Source organism: Panthera onca, chromosome A2 (genome assembly GCF_046562875.1).
Source record: "Panthera onca isolate mPanOnc1 chromosome A2, mPanOnc1 haplotype 2, whole genome shotgun sequence".
In the NCBI taxonomy this organism is placed as follows: domain Eukaryota; kingdom Metazoa; phylum Chordata; class Mammalia; order Carnivora; family Felidae; genus Panthera; species Panthera onca.
Genome location: NC_138340.1, coordinates 36,817,129 through 36,840,052, shown reverse-complemented (window position 1 = coordinate 36,840,052; position 22,924 = coordinate 36,817,129). Strand labels below are relative to the sequence as shown.

General features: G+C 41.9%; 2 protein-coding genes and 1 long non-coding RNA gene across 5 annotated transcripts in view; 1 reads left to right on the top strand and 2 right to left on the bottom strand.

Moving 5' to 3' along the window:
• LOC132679828 (protein shisa-9-like) overlaps positions 1-22,151 on the top strand; it is a 113,975-nt gene extending 91,824 nt beyond the window's left edge. Inside the window, 3 exon segments of the mRNA XM_078442835.2 lie at positions 352-479; positions 6,782-6,854; positions 8,605-22,151. Of these exon segments, the coding sequence (XP_078298961.2) occupies positions 352-479; positions 6,782-6,854; positions 8,605-8,688 (285 nt within the window). The 3' untranslated portion in view covers positions 8,689-22,151.
• The window catches only part of LOC132673358 (transport and Golgi organization protein 1 homolog), a 257,878-nt gene that overhangs the window by 200,480 nt on the left and 34,474 nt on the right, over positions 1-22,924 (bottom strand). The window lies entirely within an intron of this gene.
• LOC144615693 (uncharacterized) overlaps positions 1-22,924 on the bottom strand; it is a 45,648-nt gene that overhangs the window by 9,006 nt on the left and 13,718 nt on the right. The gene's annotated exons all lie outside the window — the stretch shown is intronic.

The following is a 22,924-nucleotide window of genomic DNA, read 5'->3' as shown; positions in this document are numbered from 1 at the left end:
TCCCTGGCAGGACTGTGTCTTAAGTCTGATCTCTCTGGGTGACAGTTTGGGGCTCTAACTGAAGGTTTTGGTGATTGGCTTCCTGTCATCAGTGCCAGTGAGTGGGCGCTGCCCAGTGGTGATGAGAACACTGTCCAGCTGGTTATGGGAGGCACTGATTTGGGAGAAGTGGAGCAGTTAACCTTCATGGGTGAGTATTTCCAGAAGGTGCTGTTTTGGCATTATTGCCAGTCTCCAGTGTTGAGCATCACAGTGCAAGTTGTCTAAGAGGCACATTTTGCAATGTGCCATTTTAGTGTTTGAGGACAGAGAGCTCAGCTCCAAGAATTCTTTTTTGATTTCTTCTCTCAGTGCCATAATCTTGGAGTCCTGCAGACTGGATCTCGTAAGGCTAATCACCTGCATGAACTGCTCTGTGGAATTTATTTGCCCTCCCACCTATCTGGCCTAAGAGCTGATAGCACCGTGGGACAGGTCAGGTGAGTGAACTTAGGAAACGATTTGCCCCTATAGTCACCATGTTCCTCAGGGAAGAACACGTCTTCCAGCGGGCCCCTACCCCCAGTCTTTGGAAATGACCATCCCTACCAGTAAGTGATGCTGTGACCCTTCCTTACTCATTTATTGAGATACTTGCCAAGTGCCTCCTGTGTGTCAGGCACTGGGATATGACACACCAGTATGTAATTTCTTTCACTTAGTGTATGGTAAGCCCAGTGGGGAAGTAGTATCTGCCTGCTTTACAGCTGGGAAGGGCAGGGCTGGGGTCACCGGGGGCTTTGGGCATGCTCTTTGGAGACCATGTCCTATCCTGGTGTGGGTTCTGGACCCTGTGCTTCCTGCTTCCTCTCCCAAGAACCCTGCACCCTTAAGCAAGTCGGGTCACCTCTCAGAGTCCACATCCCCATCTGTGCATAAAATGATGCCTAACAGGGCCTGGCATGGAACAAGAGGGGAGTAAGTGTAACAAATGATCGCAGGTCTGGTGGTTTTACAACAGCACAATACACATTTATTGTCTCACAGTCATGGAGGCCAGAAGCCTGAAATCAAAGTGTGAGCACCAACAGGGTCTGGCTCCATTTAGAGGCTCCAGGGGAGGATCCTTCCTTGATGTCTCTGGTGGCTGCCAGCCACTCAGCTGGCTGTCCCGTCCGTGACCCCCTCTCCTCCTGCCCTGCGCCCTTCAACCCACAGCCGCCAGATGGCTGTCCGGTCGAGCAGCTGTGGTGAGGACACTAAGGTTGGGGTTCCTGGTAAAACGCCACTCAGGAGGAGGGGGTCTGCCTTAAAACAAATGGAAGCCTTTAAACTACAAGGAACAGAAAATCCACTGGTATGTTTGTAGCCTGGGATAAATCATTCTCAAAAGTGTGGCAAATGCAGATGCCAGCTCAGCGTAAATAAGGAAAGAGATGAAGGATGAGAAAGAAAATAAAAAGCCTTTATTCCAGAAGAGAGGACAGGGCAAAGAAGAGGGAGCAGCTAAGTTTCTGTTCTAACAGAGAGCTACTGAGTTCAGTCCTCGTGTCTCTGGCACCTTAGGGAAAGTGGGCCATGCCAATTCTCTGCTCCTCATGGCGGGGCTGACAGGCTCAAGAAAATGCAGGGGCCTGGGAGAAAGCCAACAGTTTGCTGTAACGTCCCGACCTCCGTAGTGGGGCTGGCCCCCTCTGTTTGGAGTGGCTGGTGAGCGGGCCCCGAGGTGCCCTGGAGAGATAAGGAGATGAGGTGCGTTCTACAAAGTGGAAAATGGGTTCTGATCAAACATGAGCCCGTGGGAAAGACTGTGAAGTTCTGAGCCACCTGCATCTGCCTTCCTGTTGTTGTCCTAGTGTGGGGAGGTGGGAGGGCGGCATGGGACAGGAGGTTGAGGGGTGGCACTTACTGAGTGCTTACTACTAAGGCAGAGTGGGTACCGCGCTAGGCGGCTTGCAGACATGATGAGGTGGTGAGTGCTGGTTCCATTTTGCAGACCAGGAAACCAAGGCACAAGGATTCTTAGGAAGTGGCGAGACCCAGGTCTGCCTAACCTTAAGACGTCGGATGTTGTGTCTTTCCTCAAGGACCTCCGCAGCCAAAACTAATCAGTATAGAGCTTCCAGAGAAGCAGACCCCTCTACCCCTGCCCCAGGTGCCTGAAGTGGTGTCCAGGGTACGGCTTTCTTATTTGCAAGCAGAAATGAAACCCCTGGGAGGAGACATTCCAGAGCCATTTCACTTTTACTTGAACATGAGCAGTGCCTGCTCGTGTGCAGATGCGATCACTGCGCTTGTGACAGTAAAAATACCAACCGTGTGTGTCATTGGCGGCAACCCTCCTGGGCATGCCCATGCTCTAATGACCTGAGCATCTTCCCTGCTCTTTACAAGAAGCCGCCTTTCTGAGGCGCTCAGTCTTACGGGTTCTTTCCTTCAGAGATGAGCCTGGATTCTTGTTTTGGACCTGCATTTCTTGGTGCAGAAGCAGCAGGTGTAGTGCAAAGAACGAGGCCTGGGATTCAGCCAAACCTGGCTTTGAATTCTTGCTGTATCCGTGAGCACAACACTCAGCCTCTCGAGCCTCTGGCAGGATGGGGGACACCTCCTACTGAGAGCTTGCTCTGGGCATTTTGTGGATAAAAGCCAACAAGTGACTGCATCTTTAAATGCCATTTATCATCATCAGTCCTTTCCGGAATGACCTGGGGCCTCCTTTCCTTCACTGGCCTCCAAAAGTCATTTCACTGGGCTGTGGAAATCAAACATTGGTTCCTCCCCACCAAGAAGAGTTGAATGTTGCCCTGAAATTACCAATAATTTTTCTCTGGCTGTTCCGTCATTGAGCGGAGCAGGAGTTGGCCAAGTTTCTCTGTCAACGCCCAGATAGTATGGGTTTTAGGAAGGTGGTCCACACTGTTTCTGTCACCATTACTCGACTTTGTGGATGTAATGTGAAGGCCGCCGTAGATGGTAAGTGTTGTACAAGCATCAAAGCAGGCTGGGATTGGCACATGGGCCATGGTCTGCAGATTCCTGCTCTGTCGAATGGGGAGGTTCTGGGTCTCAGGCTGGAATTGGCAGCATGAATGCTCCACGGTCTCTGCCCTGGAGGGTCTCCCCAGTGACACACCTACCCTTGCACAGTCAGGGGGAGTGGGGAGTGTGCTGTTTGCAAGGAGGGGCTTGCATGGGAGGGGCTGTGGGCTAAATGGATAAGAGGCACATATGTTCTCCATATTTATGAGTCTCTTCTGTTTTGTCCCCCTCCCTGTTTTTATTTTTGTTTCCCTTCCCTTATGTTCATCCGTTTTGTCTCTTTAAGTCCTCATATGAGTGAAATCATAGGATATTTGTCTTTCTCTAATTTCACTTAGCATAATACCCTCCAGTTCCATCTACATAGTTGCAAATGGGAAGATTTCATTCTTTTTGATTGCTGAGTAATACTCTGTTGTATATATATACCACATCTTCTTTATCCATTCATGGCTCGATGGACATTTGAGCTCTTTCCATACTTTGGCTATTGTTGATAGAGCTGCTATAAACATGGTGGTGCATGGTGTCCTTTCAAAACAGCACACCTGTATCCCGTGGATAAATGGCTAGTAGTGCAATAGCTGGGTTGTAGGGTAGTTCTATTTTTAGTTTTTTGAGGAACCTCCATACTGTTTTCCAGAGTGGCTGCACCAGTTTGCATTCCCATTGTCTGTATATTATCTGATTTTGACTATGATATGCCTTGGTGGTGGTCATTTTCTGTTGAATCTAATGGGAGTTCTCTGTGCTTCCTGGATTTTGAGGTCTGTGTCATTCTCCAGATTTTGAAAGTTTTCCACTACAATTTATTCACATAAACCTTCTGCCCCTTTTTCTCTCTTTTCAACTTCTGGGGTTCCTATTTTTCAGATATTATTACTTTTTTTTTTTGTAAGTCACTGAGTTCTCTACTTCTTGTATTCTCTTTTGCCTGTTTCCCTCCTTTTTTCTGCTTCATTATTCTCCACAATTTTATGGTCTGTTTTGCTGATTCACTACTCTGCTTTGTCCATCCATGCCATTGTGGCATCCATTCGATATTGCATGTCAGTTTTAGCATTTTTAATTTCATCCTGACTAGATTTTGTTTCTTCTATCTCTCCAGAAATGGATTTTATGCTTTTTCCACCCCCGCTAGTACTCCTATTATTGTGGTTCTAAATTCTAGTTCAGACATCTTGCTTATAGCTGTGTTGATTAAGCCCCTATCATTTCTTCCTGCTCTTTCTTTTGGGATGAATCCCTCATCTTATTTTGGAGGAAGAAAAAAAAATTGGTCAAATAAAAAAAATTCAAATAAAGGAAGCTAAATCCTAGGTGTGTTTGGTTGCCTTGTGAAAGAAGCTTGCTATGTGGGGAATAAGCTTAGAAATTTGTTAGCAAAGGGATGACTTGAAATAATGGTTAATTTCGTGTGTCTCAAAGTTTTCATGAGTAATTGTAAAGATAGCTATGAAGAGCTTTGGTAACCTAAAACTTTGAAGTTTTGCTAAGTTAAATGATAAACTGGGTTGAATTCACTGGTATCTAAGTATTTTCCAAACGAGATAAAATACTAAAGCAATGATTACTGAACATAGTTTTGTGCTTTCAGCTTCTTTTTGCACAGAACCTGAGGATACTTGGGTTTGTTGGTCAATGTGCTGTGTGCTTAATTGAAAGACTGTACTATGGAAGAACCACTGTTTTAAAATTTCAGATCTAGAAAAATTCTGATGTAACAGTTCACAATTGGTCACTACTTAGTTTTCACTGGAGACTAAAGTTTCTAAGAGGTAAAATTCTTCTGCTAAATGTAATTAAGATTGATGGAAATAAGGAAAGCAACTCTGAATTAAAAAAAAAAAAAACATTGTAAAAGGTTCATGAAGGAAAATCTTTGGAAAGGAATTTTATGTGCTGTTGGGACAAGGTTGAAATAAATGGATTTTAAAAAGTACACTGGTATAAGATTGCAATTCTGCTTTTCTCTCTGTTAAAAAAGACAAAGGTTTCTTGGATTGTTGGTTGGCTCTTGATGAAAAAAAATGTAAACAAAGTTGTTTTTTTCTTCTCTTTTGTCTCCCTAGAAAACCAAAGTTTCTATGTTTTGCCTTTATCGGGTCTTTGGTTACTTAAAAAAGGTTAAAACTTCTCAATATTAAAGGAGCTAAGTTTTACTCACAGCTATATAACCCTACATATTTGCCTTTAAAATCTTCATGGCACCTTGGTTAAATAAATAATTAAGTTTCAAGTTTTATAATGATCAATAATCCTATTTAGACATGTACTTTAAAACTTTCTGAGGGTTGGGGCACCTGGGTGGCTCATTTGGTTAAGCGTCTGCCTTCAGCTCAGGTCATGATCTCACAGTTTGTTAGTTCAAGCCCTGTGTCAGGCTCTGTGCTGACAGCTCAGAGCCTGGAGCCTGCTTTGGATTCTCGGTTTCCTTCTCTCTCTGGCCCTCCCCAACTTGTGCTCTCTTTCTCTCAAAATAAATAAATGTAAAACTTTCTGAGGGTTTTAACAAACTTCCTCAAGATGTGAATTGTAAATGAAGTCTTTTTGACTAATTAGACTTTTTGTTTGGTATGTTAAATTACTTGGAAAGAACTCTCAAATAATGATAAACCTTAGGTTGTATTGCTTGGGTAAATGCTGTAACTGTTCAAATATATATGTGAAATTCCTGCAGTTTTAATATGCTTTGATAATAAGGTTATGACTTGATATTCTGATTATTGAAGTGTTCTGTGTTACAGAAATAGCTGAATTTTCTTGTCAAGTGCATTACAGTCTTTTGTCACTTGCAAAATGAGTTTCATCTTCAAGGAGGTTCATAAAAAGAACTTTTTTAAAAAAACAAATACAGCTTTTTGGTATCTTTAAAATCATAAAAGTGAAATGGGCAACAATTTAGAACTAAAAAGCTGCATTCAAACTGAACAAAAGATTACTAACATGACACTAAGTGAACTGAAAAAAATTATTTTTATGACTTTTGTTTGGAACATTACTGGTTCTCTAATGTTTGCTCTTCCAGATTAGGAAGAGCTCAGGCTCCAGGCTGAGCATGGAGTCTCCTTGGGTCTCTCTCTCTCCCCCTCTCTCTGCCTCTGCCCCCTTTCCACAACTTGTGCTCACTCTCTTTAAAATAAAATTAAAAAAAAAAAAATCCCAGTGCAGCTCTTTCTGCCCACAGGTCCTGTCCCTGTCCTATAATAAAATCCCCTTTTTGCACCAAAGACATCTCAAGAATTCTTTCTTAGCCGTTCGCTCTCTCAAACCCAAACCTTCAAAAATTTTTTCACATTTCATCAAAAGCATGTATGAACTTGTGAAAATTAGTAATGGGAAACCTTATCAAATGGACACGTGATGTTTTGGTAGGGGCAGCTCTCCCACCCTACCATGGCAAATTAATTGTAGCCACAACAGGAAAAGAAGGTCTTGACCTTACAAAGACTTGACCTTGCATGTGGATACTAATCGACTACTGCAGCCAGAGGGAAGAAACTCTTTCCTCACCACCGCCATCTCTGCAACAGCTCAGACAATGAGAAGCCACCACATTTCAAACCACCATTTTACTCCAATGGACTTTTAATCAGCCTTTCCTACTTACCCTTTTTCTCCTTAAAAAAAGCATCCCCCCTGACTTTGTTTCCTGTACTTGCTTATGGTTTTGCCACGGCTTGTATGTCCCAGATTACAATTTTTCATTCCTGAATAAAACCATCTTCTTCTGGTAAAATAACTGGCGGTTTCTGTTTTTAAGGTTAACAATTCTTGGTGATCAGAAGTGGGCTCCAGAGAAGACCCCAACTGCTCCAGATCTGGCTAGCAAACAGGTACAGTACCCATGGACATTTCTGAGCTGCTTTCATGCCTACCCTGGGGCTTTAAGGACAAGTTTTCTCCTGGGTTTCAAGCTCCACACCTCATGTCTCAGTTCTCCAAGATTTATTTGAGATCTATTTAAGATGTTTTTTTTTTTTTTTTAATCATCTCAGAGGACTCATTTGGCCTTAAGTCTAAAGGAACTGTGCTAGCTTTGGTCTACTTCCTGTTTTGAATGAGACTGCTCCTAATGGAACTGGACTAGCCCTCAGTCTGAGTCCTTTTCAAAATCAGACCTTTCCAGTTGGAACTGTGCCAGTAGGAATTGTGAAGGCTTTTGTTCCTATTTCCCTTTGCAACTGGACTGTTCCCATTGGAACTCTGCCTGTTGGAACTGTGTTAGCTTTCAGTCTATGATCTTTTTGGGGCTCAAATGTTCTCTCTGGAACTGTGCTGGCCTTTGGTCTGATTCCTTCTGGAAACAGGCTGTCCCTGAAAACCTTCTAAGAAATGGGATCCCAGACATCAAAATGCTTTGAGGGCATCCTGCCTACTGGGACTCTGGATGGTTTTATGTTTAAAAACTATGGTCCCTCTCTGTACCAAATAAATAAAACTAAATAAATAGACTGACTTAACCAGAAATAATTTAGAACTTCAATGGCCATGATGGGGAACTTTCAGTCATTTCAAACTTAATTTTCTCAAAGCTAAACTGGACAACCAGGGTTCTAAAATTGACAAAACTGAATGAGATACCTATTTCAGTAGGTATTTTGAAGCTTCCAAATGCTATCAAGAATCAAAAATTACATCTCTCCTTGGGGTGCCTGGATGACTCAGTCAGTTGAGCGTCCGACTTCGGCTCAGGTCATGATCTCACGGTTCATGAGTTTGACCCCAAGTTAGGCTCTGTGCTGACAGCTCACAGCCTGGAGCCTGCTTCGGATTCTGTGTCTCCCTCTCTCTCTGCTCCTCCCCTGCTCATACTCTGTCTCTCTCTCTCAAAAATAAATCAAGATTAAAAATTTTTTTTTTAAATTATATCTCTCCAAATACAATTTACAATCTAAATGATGCAAGCGTAGATTAAAAAGACAAAAAGGGGCTTCTGAGTCCTCTTCTTCCCTTCCCCCACCTTCTCTGTCTACAGAGAGGAGGCAATCACCTTGTGCTCAGGCCACACCTCAGGCCCTGCCTCTGGTGCCCATCTTCCTCTGACATAGTGTGTAAGGCCATGACTAAGGCCTCACATTTTTCTTAAGGCTCCTTTCCTGTTGTTTTGTTTTGTTTTGTTTTGATCTCAGTTGTAATGTCCCCAATTGGTAGCTCATACCAGCTCCTCCAGGGTCCCTTCCAGGCCAATAGCCAATTTTTGCATCTTCCTCTGAATATCTTGGGGCAAATGAGTGACAAATTTGTCATTTAAAATCATCTCAGCCTCAGGGGTGTCAGGGGAGATAGCCATATATTTAATGAGAGCCTCCCTAAACCTCTCTAGGAAGGCCATCGGGCTCCCATTTTGTGTTTGTAAAATAGTGGCTAATTTAACATAATTTAAGGTGCCCACCTTAGACCTCCTTAATGTCTCTAAAGCACAAGCTTGGAAGTGGTGGCAATACCATTTCTTAATGGGATGGTCATAGTCTCAATTAGGATCTTGGGATGTAATTACCTGGACCCCAGTAGGAAACCAAAAGTTCCCTATAGGACCTCCAACCCCATGATAATTAGCAAGTTGTCTTTATCTTTTTCTTTCAGAATTTATGGATCAAAATCATCCCAGCTTTTCAGAATGCATCCCACAGGAGTATTGGCCTTGGTTGGAGAATTGCCCATCTATAGGAAAAGGAGGAAGAGGCATCCCTTATCTTAATTTTCCCATAGCTGGCCAGGAGAAGCTTCATGTCCTGATCCTGATAGTTGGACAGGAGAAGAAACCTCATCTCCTGGCCCTGCATTTTGCCTGGCTACTCCACTGGGAGCCAAAATCTTTGTCAGTCTCGTGAGGTGCTGGGAGCAGTCACTCTTGTCCAGGTTGACCCTACCTCCAAGAACTGACCTTGTCTTCCCTGATTTCTCCTATCACTCTGTTTTCTGCCTGCAGGACTGTGGGGGTGTTGACTACGACCAAGCAAGACTTCCCTGGTTTAGAAGGATGCACTAATTTTATTTTGGCCCAAGAATAATCATCTTTACAAATATATTTTAAAAGGCTTGTGAAAACCATTTTTTGTAAGGATAAAATTGGCTGCCCAGAGGGCTGAAAGGGACAAAGTAGAGGTCTATTTCCTTGCCGTTTTCAGCAGTGCCCACAGAAATGTGTTCTAGCCATTTAGAGTATCTAGGATGTTACAAATTGGAGGACACTGGGCTAAGTGTAGCAAAGTGGCTCCTATGTATTCTAGTAAAAGCCCTTTATATATTATAGTGATCTATACTTTAAATGACACAGGCATCCATTCCTGTTCGAAACAGAAACAACCCAAATATGGAGCATTTGGAGTCTGGCAGCGAGGACATTGTCACCATCTCCCCAGCCTTTGGATCAAAGGAGGGGAAATTTCAAGGCTTGAGTAAAACAAATCAAAAGGGCATGCTGTCCTGCTTTTTTGGTTAAAATCACATTCTCCCCCATCTTTTTGGGCAGACAGAAGTGGGGGGAAAACCTTTGTTTACCTTTTTTTTTTAATCAAAAGCATACTGACAATCCAAGAAACCTTTGCTTTTTTAACAGATACTAGGGCAGAATTTTAATCTTATACCAGTGTACTTTTAAAATCCATTTATTTTAACCTTAGTCCATCCTGAGCACATATAAAATTTATTTCCAAAGATTTCCCTTCACAAACCTTCTACAACTTTCCTTTCCTTTCAGATTGTGACCTAAGCCCCTTTTTTCCAAACAACCAGTCTCATTTGGGACAAAATTACCTTCTTTTACCTTCAACAAAAATGTATTCCCCTTCCTTACATCTTCCTTACATATATCCTACTTTTCTACGTAGTAACTTTCTTATCAGTCTTAATTACATTAAGCAGAATTTTAACTCTTAAGAAACCTTAGTCTCCAATGAAAACTAAGTAGTAACCAATTGTGAACTGTTACAGAATTCGGCAGATGGCAAAATTATCAATTAAGCAAAAGCATGTTTTCCAAAAGACCCAAATATCCTTTGTTTCTGTGCAATAAGAAGTAAAAAGCACAAACCTATGTTTAGCAATCAATGCTTTAGCACTTTATCTCGTTTGGAAAAGACCTAGATGTCCAATGAATTCAATTTCAATTTATCATGCTAGCAAAACTTTTAAGTTTCAGGTTGCCAAAGACTTTGAAAGCTATCTTAACAATTACCCATGAAAACTTTAAGAATTAACCATCATTTTAAGTCACCCTTTTGCGAACAAATTGCAACAGAGATAACATAAGCTAATTTGACCTTCAGTAAACCTAGATAGAATAAAAAGTTTTCCATTTAATGCTGACTCTATTTTTAATTAAACCAACAAACTTGAATTCATTTAAATACCAAAGTTTCTCTTGCATCCGCTTAAAAGACAATCAGTTTGTTCCCTATTGTCAGTTTCTACCTGGGACACTGGTGGGGAGATCTGAAGTGGTGGCCCAAGGGAATGCTCTTTGCTCCCTGACATCAGAGGGTGGGAGGAGAAACCAATGATGCCTGAGGCACTGAGGATGGTATAGCAGCCAGTTATGCAGGCCTCACCCAAGGTGGTGCAGAAACAGGAGAAGTGGGAGGGGAAGGCAGAAGAGGCAAGATTCTGCCTAAAAGCCTAAGGCAGATAAAAACCCAGAGAGCAGACAGAGAGGTCTCCTGGTCCTAAAGTCTGTCAACTTGAACAGATGAGCAGACGCCAGGCTTTTCACCAAGTGGAATTAGGCAGTACATGTTGGGCTAGAGAAGACAGAGAACTTTCCCCGATTAAAAGGAGTTTCAGCAGTGGCTTGGGAATATTCTTTAAAGTCTCCATTCTGAGGTAGACTAACTAGAGATAGTTGGCTCTAATCACCATAGTCAATGACCCAGGAAGTGAATGAGGAAGAAGCCCCCACATACAGTTAGAGTAACTAGGGATGTGCTCAGGATGGACTAAGAATGTATTAGGAAAAACAGAGAGTGTTAGAGTCCCATTTGTTAGGGATGGCCTGTCTTTTTTCTTTCCTCAGTACCCTGGGTTAGGTTTTGGAACACTTCTATATATTGATCAGGGTTGTCTGCAACTTTGCTTAGGTTCTTTTTATTTGCTTAGAATCTTGCAAGGAAAATGGAACTTTCATGAGACCAAATTCACCATGAAGCATTTTAGTCAATAGATACATTGAAAGTGCCTTCCTTTCAAGGGGAAGATTTTTCATCTCTGACAATCCTGGATAAGGAGGGCATGAGTGTCTAACAGGTAGCTTTTCCTGAGAAGAGCCCTCAGAGGACAAGTCTGCAAGAACTTGCTTTTCTCAGCCCCTTTAAAGGCCAGAAGGTTGGCACCTAACTTACAAGTCTTATATCAGGAAATTTTGACCATTCACCCTCTCTTTTACAATATAGATCTAACACGGCAGCCCCAAACCTCTGGGATGCAGCAAAGGCAGTCATAAGAGGGAAGTGTATAGCAAGCCAGGCCTTCCTAAAGAAGGAAGAAAGGTCTCAAATACACAACCTAACCTTACACCTTAAAGAGCTGGAGAAAGAACAGAAAATAAAGCCCAAAACAGGCAGCAGAAAGGAAAAAATAAAGATTTGAGCAGAAACCAATGATACCAAAGTCAAGAAAACAGTAGGACAGATCAATGAAACCAGAAGCTTGTTCCTTGAAAGAAGTAACAAAATTGCTAAACCCCTAGCCAGCTTGATCACAATGAAAAAGGAAAGGACCCAAATAAATAAAATTAAGAATTAAAGAGGAGAGATCACAACCAACACTGCAGAAATAAAAAACAATCTTAAGAGAATATTATGAGCAATTATATTCCGTTTTATTGAGAAATGTGGAAGAAATGGATAAATTCCTAGAAACATATAAGCTACCAAAAGTGGAACAGGAAGAAATAGAAACTTTGAACCCATCACCAGTAAAGAAAGTGGATTATTAATCAAAAATCTCCCAAAAAACAAGAGTCCAGGGCCGGATGGCTTTCCAGTGGACCTCTACCAAATATTTAAAGAAGAGTTAACATCTATTCATGTGAAGCTTTCCCAAAAAAATAGAAATGGAAGGCAAGCTACCAAACTCATTCCACGAGGCCAGCATTACCTTGATTCCAAAACCAGACAAAGACCCCACTTAAAAGGAGGACTACAGACCAATTTTCCTGATGTAAATGGATGCAAAAATTCTCAACGAGATACTAGCCAAGCAGATCCAACAATACATTAAAAGAATTATTCCCCACGATCAAGTGGGATTTATACCTGGGACACAGGGCTGGTTCAATATCTGCAAATCAATCAATGTGATACATCACATTAATAAAGAGTAAGAACCACATAATCCTCTCAATAGATGCAGAGAATGCATCTGACAAAATACATCATCCTCTCTTGATAAGAACCCTCAAGAAAGGAGGAATAGAAGAATCATACCTCAAGATCATAAAAGCTAGATACAAAAGGCCCACTTCTAATATCATCCTCAATGGGGAAAAATTGAGACTTTTCCTCTTAAGGTCAGGAACATGACAAGGATGTCCATGCTTACCATTGTTATTCAGCATAGTGTTGGAAGTCCTAGCTTCAGCAATCACACAACACAAGGAAATAAAAGGCATCCAAATTGGCAAGGAGGAAGTCAAAATTTCAGTCTTTGCAGTCGATACGATACTCTATGTGGAAAATCCAAAAGATTGCACCAAAAAAAAAAAAAAAAAAAAAACCTGCTAGAACTGATCCATGAATTCAGCAAAGTCGCAGGATATAAAATCAATGCACAGAAATCGGTTGGATTTTTATACACCAATAATGAAGCAGCAGAAAATCAAGGAATCAACTCCATTTACAATTGCACCAAAACCCATAAAATATCTAGGGATAAACCTAACTGAAAGGGTAAAAATTCGATACAGTGAAAACTATAGAAAGCTTATGAAAGAAATTGGAGAAGACACCAAAAGATGGAAAAATATTCCAAGCTCATGGATTGGAAGAACAAATATTGTTAAGGTGTTAGTACTACCCAAAGAAATCTACGTACTCAGTGTAATCCCTATCAAAATAACTCCAGCATTCTTCACAGAGCTACAACAAAAAAACTCTAAAATTTGTATGGAACCAGAAAAGACCCCAAAGAGCCAAAGCAATCCTGAAAAAGAAAACCAAGAGTGGAGGTACCACAAGTCCGGACTTCAAGATGTATCACAAAGCTGTAATCATCAAGACAGTATGGTACTGGCACAAAAGCAGACACATAGATCAATTGAACAGAATAGAGAACCCAGAAATGGACCCACAAACGTATGGCCAACTAATCTTTGGCAAAGCAGGAAAGAATATCCAATGGAAAAAAGACAGTCTCTTCACCAAATGGTGTTGGGAAAACTAGACAGTGACATGCAAATATGAAAGTGGACCACTTTCTTACACCATACACAAAAGCAAACTCAGAATGGATGAAAGACCTAAACGCAATGCGGGAAGCCATCAAAATCCTAGAGGAGAAAGCAGGCAAAAACCTCTTTGATCTCGGCCATAGCAACTTCTAACTTGACGTCTCTGGAGGCAAGGAAATTAAAAGCAAAAATGAACTACTGGGACTTCAACAAGATAAAAAGCTTAACTGACTGAGCCACCCAGATGCCCCTCCATTGAGCAATTTTAATGGCTTTTCTTAAACCAGAAGGTTGAAACAAATTTCAGTCTTATACCAAAATAAAGCCTCATGAATCTGTTCATGATTATTACTTTTTACTCCAAATTGTCTTTAATGAAAACTCTGCTCTTCCTTTAGATCTATGTTTATTAATGTGCTAGTCTGGGATCTTTCCCTTTTAGTTAAAAGAACCAAGAATGGAATGGGAAACTATGCCCACTCCAGGTTTAATTAACCTGGAAAACCACTTTGCTCAGACCCTAGATGAGTCATCTAGTGGAAAGACTGTTAAATTTTCAATTCTCAACTCCAGCAAATAAAGCCCCCCCCCCCCAAAACTAGAAGCCTAGTTCCTGCTGTGACTGAAAGAAACTAGGACATTGGAAAAAAAAGATGGTTATAAGTTTAAGAGCTTCAAGGCCCTCCAGCCCTCTTGCCAACCTTTTCAATGTCCTCCCAATTCCCAATGATGGGATTCCAAGGAACAATGGAGCCCTTCCCAACCCTCACTCTTAATCTCTTTGGAGAAACTACTCTCCAGATTGGGAATGAATATATGTCTGTCTTTACTGAAGCTGGAACTAACCCCAGTGCTATAAAGCAGCCCTAGCCTTGGAGTACAAAAACAGTTCATTTGGTGGGGATCTATTAGATCTCAACAGGTTCCTATCTCTGAACCTACTCCCTTTGATCCAGGCCCTTTGAGAGATATACACCCTATTCTCCTTAGTTCTTTGACCCCTATTCATTAACTGGACTGAGATTTCTTAGAAAAATATCATACTGGAATTTCTCTTGTACAAAAGGGAAAAATAATTCTAGAATTTGACAATAGTAACCAAAATAGCAAAAAGGGGAAACAAATGATCCTTTGGCAACTTTTCTGTGCCGTGTCTATGCTGGTACTATAGCTGAGTCTGGCAGTACCGATCATTTATTCCTACTGGATCAGCTACCATCCTCTTTATGGGAAAAATCTTCAACTGATCTTGGCAGAATCCACAGTGCACCTCCCGTCAAGATTCAAATTGATCCTGCAAAACTTCTCCCTAGAATTAATCAAAATCCTATAAATTAAGAAGGCCTTCAAGGGATCAACACCCTAATAAAATGTTACAAGGTTCGTGGCCTCATTATCCCTTGCAATAGTCCATGTAACACCTCTATTATACCTGTGAGAAAACCCAACTGCTGAGGATAGTACTTTGTCCAAGACCTCCAAGAAATAAATAGCACTGTTATCCCTCGATATACCCTTCTTCCCAAACCTCACACTCTACCAACATCCACTCCCACTGAAAGCAAAGTTTTCACTATCTTTGACCTATGTGCTGTAGTTTTTAGCATTCCAGTTGATATGGACAGCCAGTATGTTTTTGCCTTCACTTGCAGGGAATGACAGTACATCTGGACTGTAACCTCCCTGGGTTTCACAGAGTGCTTCGTGTTTCCCACACACCTGAAAGGCTGATTTGGATGATGGAAAGTGTTCTGTAGGCTCTACTTTGTTACAGTGTGTCTATGATTTGCTTCTCTGTTCCCCTCCTCATGCCTCTTCACACGAAGATAGCATCCATCTGTGAAAACTTTTAGTTTTAAAAGGCCTATGAAGACTCCAAAGAAAAACTACAGTTTGCTCAAACTCCGGTTAGGCATTTAGCTCACGTATTGTCAGAACAAGGCCAATATCTAGATCCAGGCAGACTCAAAGCATCCTCAATCTCCCACAACCTAAAATTACAAGGCTTTTACAAGGCTTTCTTGGACTGGCTGTCTACTGTCAAAACTGGATTCCAATCTTCTCTCTTGAGGCTCAGCTTCTATATGCTTTACTTAAAAAATGAGAATCCTAACCCTACTATTCGGAAAGAGTAGGGGGATGACACAGCCTCCGAAACTTTATACCTTTAATTTATGTTATATGGGCCATTATGTATACAAGAGAGCCTGGTCCTTACTCACGATCACCTTGCATGTCCTACCCCCTGGACCGTCCATCATCAGTCATGGGCTATGAGCCACCCCCCACTCTCCACTGACTCCATTTGGTAAGATGACCTGAACTGGATGAGGGACTTGTAAAGAATATTCATCTTCTTCATGAAAGACTTGGTGGGAATGATGTAGGGATGCTTGTGAGGGCTTGGCAATTCAACTGCAAACCTGCCTGAGGACAGTGTCACATATCTCAAGTTTCTCAGGACATAATGTGCAATGGGCTGTGTCATTTCCCTGTAATGAGGTCAGCTGTAGGTTTCTCTTGTCAAAAAGAAAGAGGATTTTTACACAAAGGCAGACGTACCGGGAGCACTGGTGCCTGTCTTAGACACAATGTTTTGAGCTCTGTGAAGGATAAGAGATGCACCCCTAAGTGTAGGTGCCTCAGGTGTCCTGTCTGAAGGGGGGCACATGCATTATATGACACAAACCTTGTGGTCACCATAGTGGAAGTACCAGTGAAGGATCCAGTGCAAAACTGGGGGAAACTTGAATCACGCAGGAATAGAAGGGAAGTTGAGCACAGTAAGCAGAGTTTGAGGAGGTGCAGAGGGGAGGGTGCTGGGATCAGTGAGATGCAGTTGGAGGCCATTCCTGGCCACAGCCTGAGCAGGGAGCATGAGGTCCACACAGAGCTGCTATGTGGGATCACTCTCCGTGCACAATGCAGTGTTTATCTCCAAAATGTCAGTGCTGCCAAAGTGCACCTAGGCAATCATCTAAATGGATTGTTTTCTCCCTGAGCCTTCTAAAGGTTCTGGATATTTGTGGGGAAAATGCCCGGCAGATATGGGAAGTTTAATTTGGTCTTACGGAAATCCTTGTCTAAGTTCATATCCCTCAGTGAAACTAAAAGTGAAGAAAGGATCTAGGTCAGCTGAGTGCCTGAACTGGCTTTCAGCCGGAGTCAGACTCCAGTGGGTCAACCTACAATTCAGGGTTGGCCAGATGCCACCCCTGCTGGACCCCTGTCATCACCCTGACTACAGCTTTCCATCTCCTCAGACTTCTCTCACAATATCCCAAGGTTTTTCCTGTGTTCCTGCTGTCTCAGCCCTAATACCAGTTCTCAGTGGGACCTACACAGAGCCTCAGCTTTGTTTTCTGTGAAACAGGGGTAATATTTGTTTCTAAGGACATTATGAAAATAAGACATTGAATACAGAATGCATCTGCAAAATGTCTGGGAAGTGTCCACTCACCCTTCTCACAGTTTCAATTAAGATATCTCCAAACAATGATCATCAAAAAAAGACGGTCACAGAAGTTCATTAAACTAAGACTGTTAACACCTCAGCCCAGGGATTGGGAATCACTGTTTTAAACAATAAGACAAAGACAGGCTTTTTCTATTAAAACTCAGGACCTACCAGACAAAGAAAGAAAAGATAATTACGAGAATGTGTATATTCATAGATCTACATCTGAGGTGTGAAGACAGTCATATTCCATTACATATAGACTCACAGATGCAGCCACACACTAATGTGTTCATCTGAGGCCACAGATAAACTACAGAAGACAGAATGCATGTAGGAAAACATAAAACCCTAGGGAAATAACCCCAAATCTCGTAAATCTCACTGCCTTATATGACAAGTATTTTGAAATTTGAAGAGGACTGTGTGAGGTGACAGACTATGGTGATTATATATTTTAAAAAGGTGTGAGATCTGCTTGAATGCTTTCCCTGCCCACCCTGCGCCCTCTACCTTGTCCTACTTAGTATCTCCTAATACACCTTTCACCGTTCTCTGTTTCAGTGTCTGCTTCTAGCAGGACTTACTCTCACTCCCCATCGAGTACACACAGTGCGGTTCCTATACACACAGATAACAAACTAGCAGAAATTGCAGTGACAGAGGATAGTAACAAGCTCACCTTTTGTGCAGGGGAGCCTGAGAGAGTTTTCTGGGGTGGTGGTAACTTCCTGTATCTAGACTTATGGGGTGCTTGTGCTCATGTATTTTAGAAATATTCACTGACTCCCTGGTCAGATAGACAGGTATCTGTCCCTAGCATATGGCTGATTTCTAATGGTAAGGTATGGTAGGGTAAGGATGAGGGACGAGCAGTGACTGTGGGAGAGGAGTGAGGAGGCCACGCATGGAGTCAGACTCTCGCTCAGGATGCCAGGTCTCCACAGACAGCAACCTTGTGTAGGAGGACTCTGAGGAGCACAGATTTCTTGATCAGTCCTGTGAACTCCATAATCCTCCTCCATATTTCTCACTGAGGGATGGACAGGGCAGAGGCCAGCAGCTGGAGGACACCCTGATCATGGCTGGAGTGAAGCAGTGGACCTGGGGGATTTGGTCAGAGAAAGGGACAGGCACAAGGTAGGGACAGGGAGTTTGAGAGACAAAGGGAAGAGAAGGAAATGTTTTCTACTGACTTCACCCACATTTCTGTGTGAAGAAAAGGAGATTCTTGTCTCCAAGGGTAGGGAAAAGGGCTGGCAAAAAGACAGAGTGACATTCTCAGTTCAAGTGTCCAGAGTATCTGCCTTGCTCTTGAATACCTAACACAGGAAGCCCATGCTTTCTGTCATAAGTGGAACTGAAGCTCATACCATTTGGTGAAAATTGAAGCAATTATGAAGCCCTCATCATTAAAGCACTGCAACAAGATTATGTGAACATACAGAGAGATAAAATAGAAGATAAAGTCCAAAGGCCGACAGACTGCAATACTTATGGGAATATAGACTATCAGAAAAGAAGGTACCCCAAGGTAGACATTCAGACACCTGGGCAATATCTGAAAATGTAAAAACAAAATTTAGTCCTTCAAAAGCAATGTTAGCGTTAGACACAAAGAGATCGTGATGTAAGGTTTAGGGAGAAACCATATGATTTCATGTTGCTGTACCCATGAGATCAAGTCTCATCAAATTATACCCTTTAACTTGAGGCTATTTTTATATGTAACTTATACCTCATTAAAGAGAGTTTCAAAACATAAAATACTAGGAGAAAATGTGGGAAAGTTCCTTTCTAATCCTGAAGTGCATGGGTGATAGGAGTCTGTCTGCCCATGTCTCAAAAATCCAAAATAATAAGACATTTAAAAAATTAATAATTGCAGAGTAAGAGGACCCTGAGTTCACCCTGTCCCATGTTTTCAACTACATAACATCCACGCCCAAGTCCATAAACCACACAGCGATCCAAAGAGTGGCAGAACAAACTCTACACCTAAATAGAAAGAAGCTGCATCTGAAAGGTTAGGAAGGTCAGAAAGGTGGAGGGCAGCTGCCTGCAGGGAGGGCAGAGAAAGTGAGCCCTCACACCAGGGAGCTCACACAGGGAAAACTAATCCTCATAACATTTTAAAACCCAGAGGAGCTGAATTCCCTTGAGTTTGGATCCTGGAGCTTTGGAGGTCAGCTGACCCAGCACTGGGTGATCCAGGAGGGTAAGTGATAGCCAGGTCCCTGCCTGTGTGGAGAAGAGGCAATGTAAACATGGCAGTTTACACAATGCGGGGCAACAGGAGACAGAACTGTTCATGCTGATTTCTGAGTGCGTTGGGGGACTTCTCCAACAATGAGGGAGGTCACACGCATCATTTTTATCCCGCACCCCCGCAAAACAAGCACAGAGGCACCTACCATGCGGTAAGGCTGCACAGACACTTGCTGCCCAACCTGTTAGCGGTGCGCCAGTCCCAAGGGTTCACTGGGGGACTCACCCACACCAAGCCTGCTGGTTTCAGTGCTGGTCTCAGAGCAAACTTTGTTAAAACCACACAGGCACCCTGTGTGGCCAGCTGCATGCACAGCTGCCAAAGCATGCTGTGCACATCTGCACTGCACCCAGGTGTGCACCCCCCACCACCCTCATCTGTTTCACCCAGCCACATGCCCCCAGCCACTGATGCACTCCGTGCAGAGCCTCAAGCCCCTGGCTGCCCTGGTCCATGGCCCCCAGCCACCAAAGGACATCAGGAAACCTGGCATAGGACGAGTAGCCCTGTGCAATTTTGCTAACACTCCTGCCCTGCTCCCAAGTTACCCAGCGGGCATATCACCCCACAGCTGGCCTGCCTGGGTCCCACTAATACCACTGAGAGCAAGCACAGCCCACGACAGGCACATAATCAGTGCAGACACCTACAATGAAAGGAAAAGTAACCCAGACACTACAGCAGGGAGTGAGCGATATCCCTAAGATATTCTCCTGAAGGTCCAGGTCCTGTAAATAGAGACGTGCACTGCTGAGGATTCCAGGACCTCTTATTCATAAATTCATTAGTTTCAAGAGCAGAAGGCACAGCTGACTTTCTTAACACAGAGAAACAGAGCCAGAGAGACAGACAAAATAGGGACACAGAGCTGTTTATCCACAATGAAAGACCTAGTCAAAGCCACAGCCAGAGATCTAAGCCAAAGTGATATAAGTAACATACCTGATACAGAATTTAAAGCAATGATCATAAGGATACTCACTGGAGTTGCAAAACGAGTAGAAGAGTGAGACCCCTGACATAGAGATAAGGAATAACACAGTAGACAGCGAGGATACAATATATGAGAAACATGCTCGCTGGAATGAACAGAGGGATGGAAGAAGCAGAGGAACAAACTAGTGACCTCAAAGACTGGGTAATGGAAATTAATCACACTGAACCAAACAGAGAGAACAGAATTCTGCAACATGAGACGAGACTAAGGGAACTCAGTGATTACAGAAAACATAATAATATTCATATTATAGGAGTCCCAGAAGAAAGAGAAAAGGGGGCAGAAAATTAATTGGAGGAAATAATAGCTGAAAACTTCCCTAATTGGGGGAGGGAAACAAACATCCAGATCCAAGAGACTAGAGAACTCCCATTAAAATCAACAAAAGCAGTCGAACACCCAGACATATAGTAAGCAAACTTGCAAATTGCAGTGATAATAAAGAAAAACTCTTAAAACCATCAAGACAAAAGAAGTCCTTAACTTACAAAACAAAAGAAGTCCTTACAAGACCCATAAGGCTAGCAACAGATTTCTGAACAGAAACCTGGCAAGTCAGAAGGGAGTGACAGGACATATTCAAAGTGCTGATTGGAAAAATCAGCAGCCAAGAATACTCTATCCAGCAAGGCTATCACTCAGAATGGAAGGAGACACAGTTTCCCAAACAAAAACTAAAGGAGCTCGTACCACTATACCAGTCCTTCAAGAAATATTAAGAGGGACTCTGAGTGCAAAGGAGAGACCAAAAGTGACAGTATAGAGGTACAAGACACAAATCAAGTAAAAAATGAATATTTCTGTAAAAAAAATCAGTTAAGGAACTCAGAAAAATGGATTTGAAATATAGTAACATTTACCAAAAACCTAGGGAAGAGAAAATAATGGGTCCAAAGGTAAAAGACCATCAACTTAATACAATCTGTTAAATGCAGAAGAGGTTACATAAAAACCTAACAGTAACCATATATCAAGAAACAGTCGTAAATATGCAAAGAATAAAGAGAAAGAAATGAAAATGTATCACTAAAGAAAATCAGCAAAACATGAAAGAAAGACAAGAAAGGATCAGAGAAACTCATGAGAAACCACAACAAAACAGGTAATAAAATGGCAATACATACATACATATCAATCATTACTTTGAAGGTAAATGGAATGAATGCTCCCATCTAGAGATGTACGGTGTAAGAATGGATGAAAAAACAAAACAGGTTTATATGGCTACCAGTGACCCATTTTACACCTCAAGAATGATAGTGAGAAGATAGAGAAACAGCACATAAATGAATGTCAAAAGAAAGCTGGAGTAGCAATACTTGCATCAGAAAAAAATACACTTAAAACAAAGTACATAATAAGAGACAGAGGAGGACACTATATAACAGTAAAGGGTACAATCCAAAAAGAAGATATAACAACTGTAAATATATCCCACAATTAATTGGGATTTATTCCCAAGCTGCAAGGGTGGTTCAATATTCGCAAATCAATCAATGTGATACAATATCTCAACAGGAGAAAGGATAAGAACCATATGATTGGGGCACCTGGGTGGCTCAGTCATTTAACAGTCCGACACCAGCCTCAGGTCTTGACCTCATGATTCGTGAGTTCAAGCCCCGAGTTGGACTCTGTGCTGAAAGCTCAGATCCAAGAGCCTGCTTCGAATTCTGTGTCTCCCTCTCTCTGCCCCTCCCCTGCTCACACTCTCTCAAAATTAATAAACGTTAAAGAAAAGAACCATACGGCCATTTCAATACATGCAGAAGAAAGCATTTGACAAAGTACAACATCCATTCATGATTATAACCCCCTCAAGTAGGTTTACAGGGAACATACATCGATGTAATTAAGGTTATCCATGAAAACCCCTTGGTTAACATCATCCTTAATGGGCAAAATCTGAGAGCTTTTCCTCTAAGGTCAGGAACAAGACAAGGATGTTTATTCTCCCCACTTTTAATAAACATAATACTGGAAGTCCAAGCAACAGCAACCAGACAAAAAAAATAGAATAAAACCAAACCAAATAAAATTAAATTAAAATTAAATAAAATAAAATCCAAATCTTGAAGAAGTAAAACTTTCACACTTTGTAGATTACATGACACTATATATAGAACCCCTAAAAAGTCCACCCAATAACTGCTAGAACTGATAAATGAATTCAGCAATGTCACAGGATACAAAATCATTGTAAAGAAATCTGTTGCATTTCTAGAACATAATGAAACAGTAGAAAGAGAAAATAAGAAAACAGTCCCAGTTACAGTTGCACACCAAATAAGATATCTATGAATAAATCTAACCAAAGTGGTGAGCAACCTATACTCTGAAAACTATAAAACACTGATGAAAGAAATTCAAGATGACACAAAGAAATGGAAGGGTCCATGGACCCATTCCATGCTCATGGGTCAGAAGTACAAATATTGTGAAAATGTCTATACTTTCCAAAGCAATTGACACAATTAATGCAATCTCCATCAAAACACCAACAGCATTTTTCTCCGAACCACAACAGTCCTAAAATTTGTATGGAACCACAAAAGACCCCAAACTTCGGAGTAAACATTCTTTATGTGAAGTGATAATTATGGATGGTATTATGCCTCTGGATCTTCTGCTCCAAAACACTTTAACTCTGGCCTAAGCATTTGAACAAACGTTAGACATATCCCAACCAAGGATCATTCTACAAAATACATTCTACAAAAGTACCCTCAAAACTTTGCAGATTATGAAAAATATGGAAAATCTAAAAATTGTCATGGCCAAGTGGAGCCAAAGGAG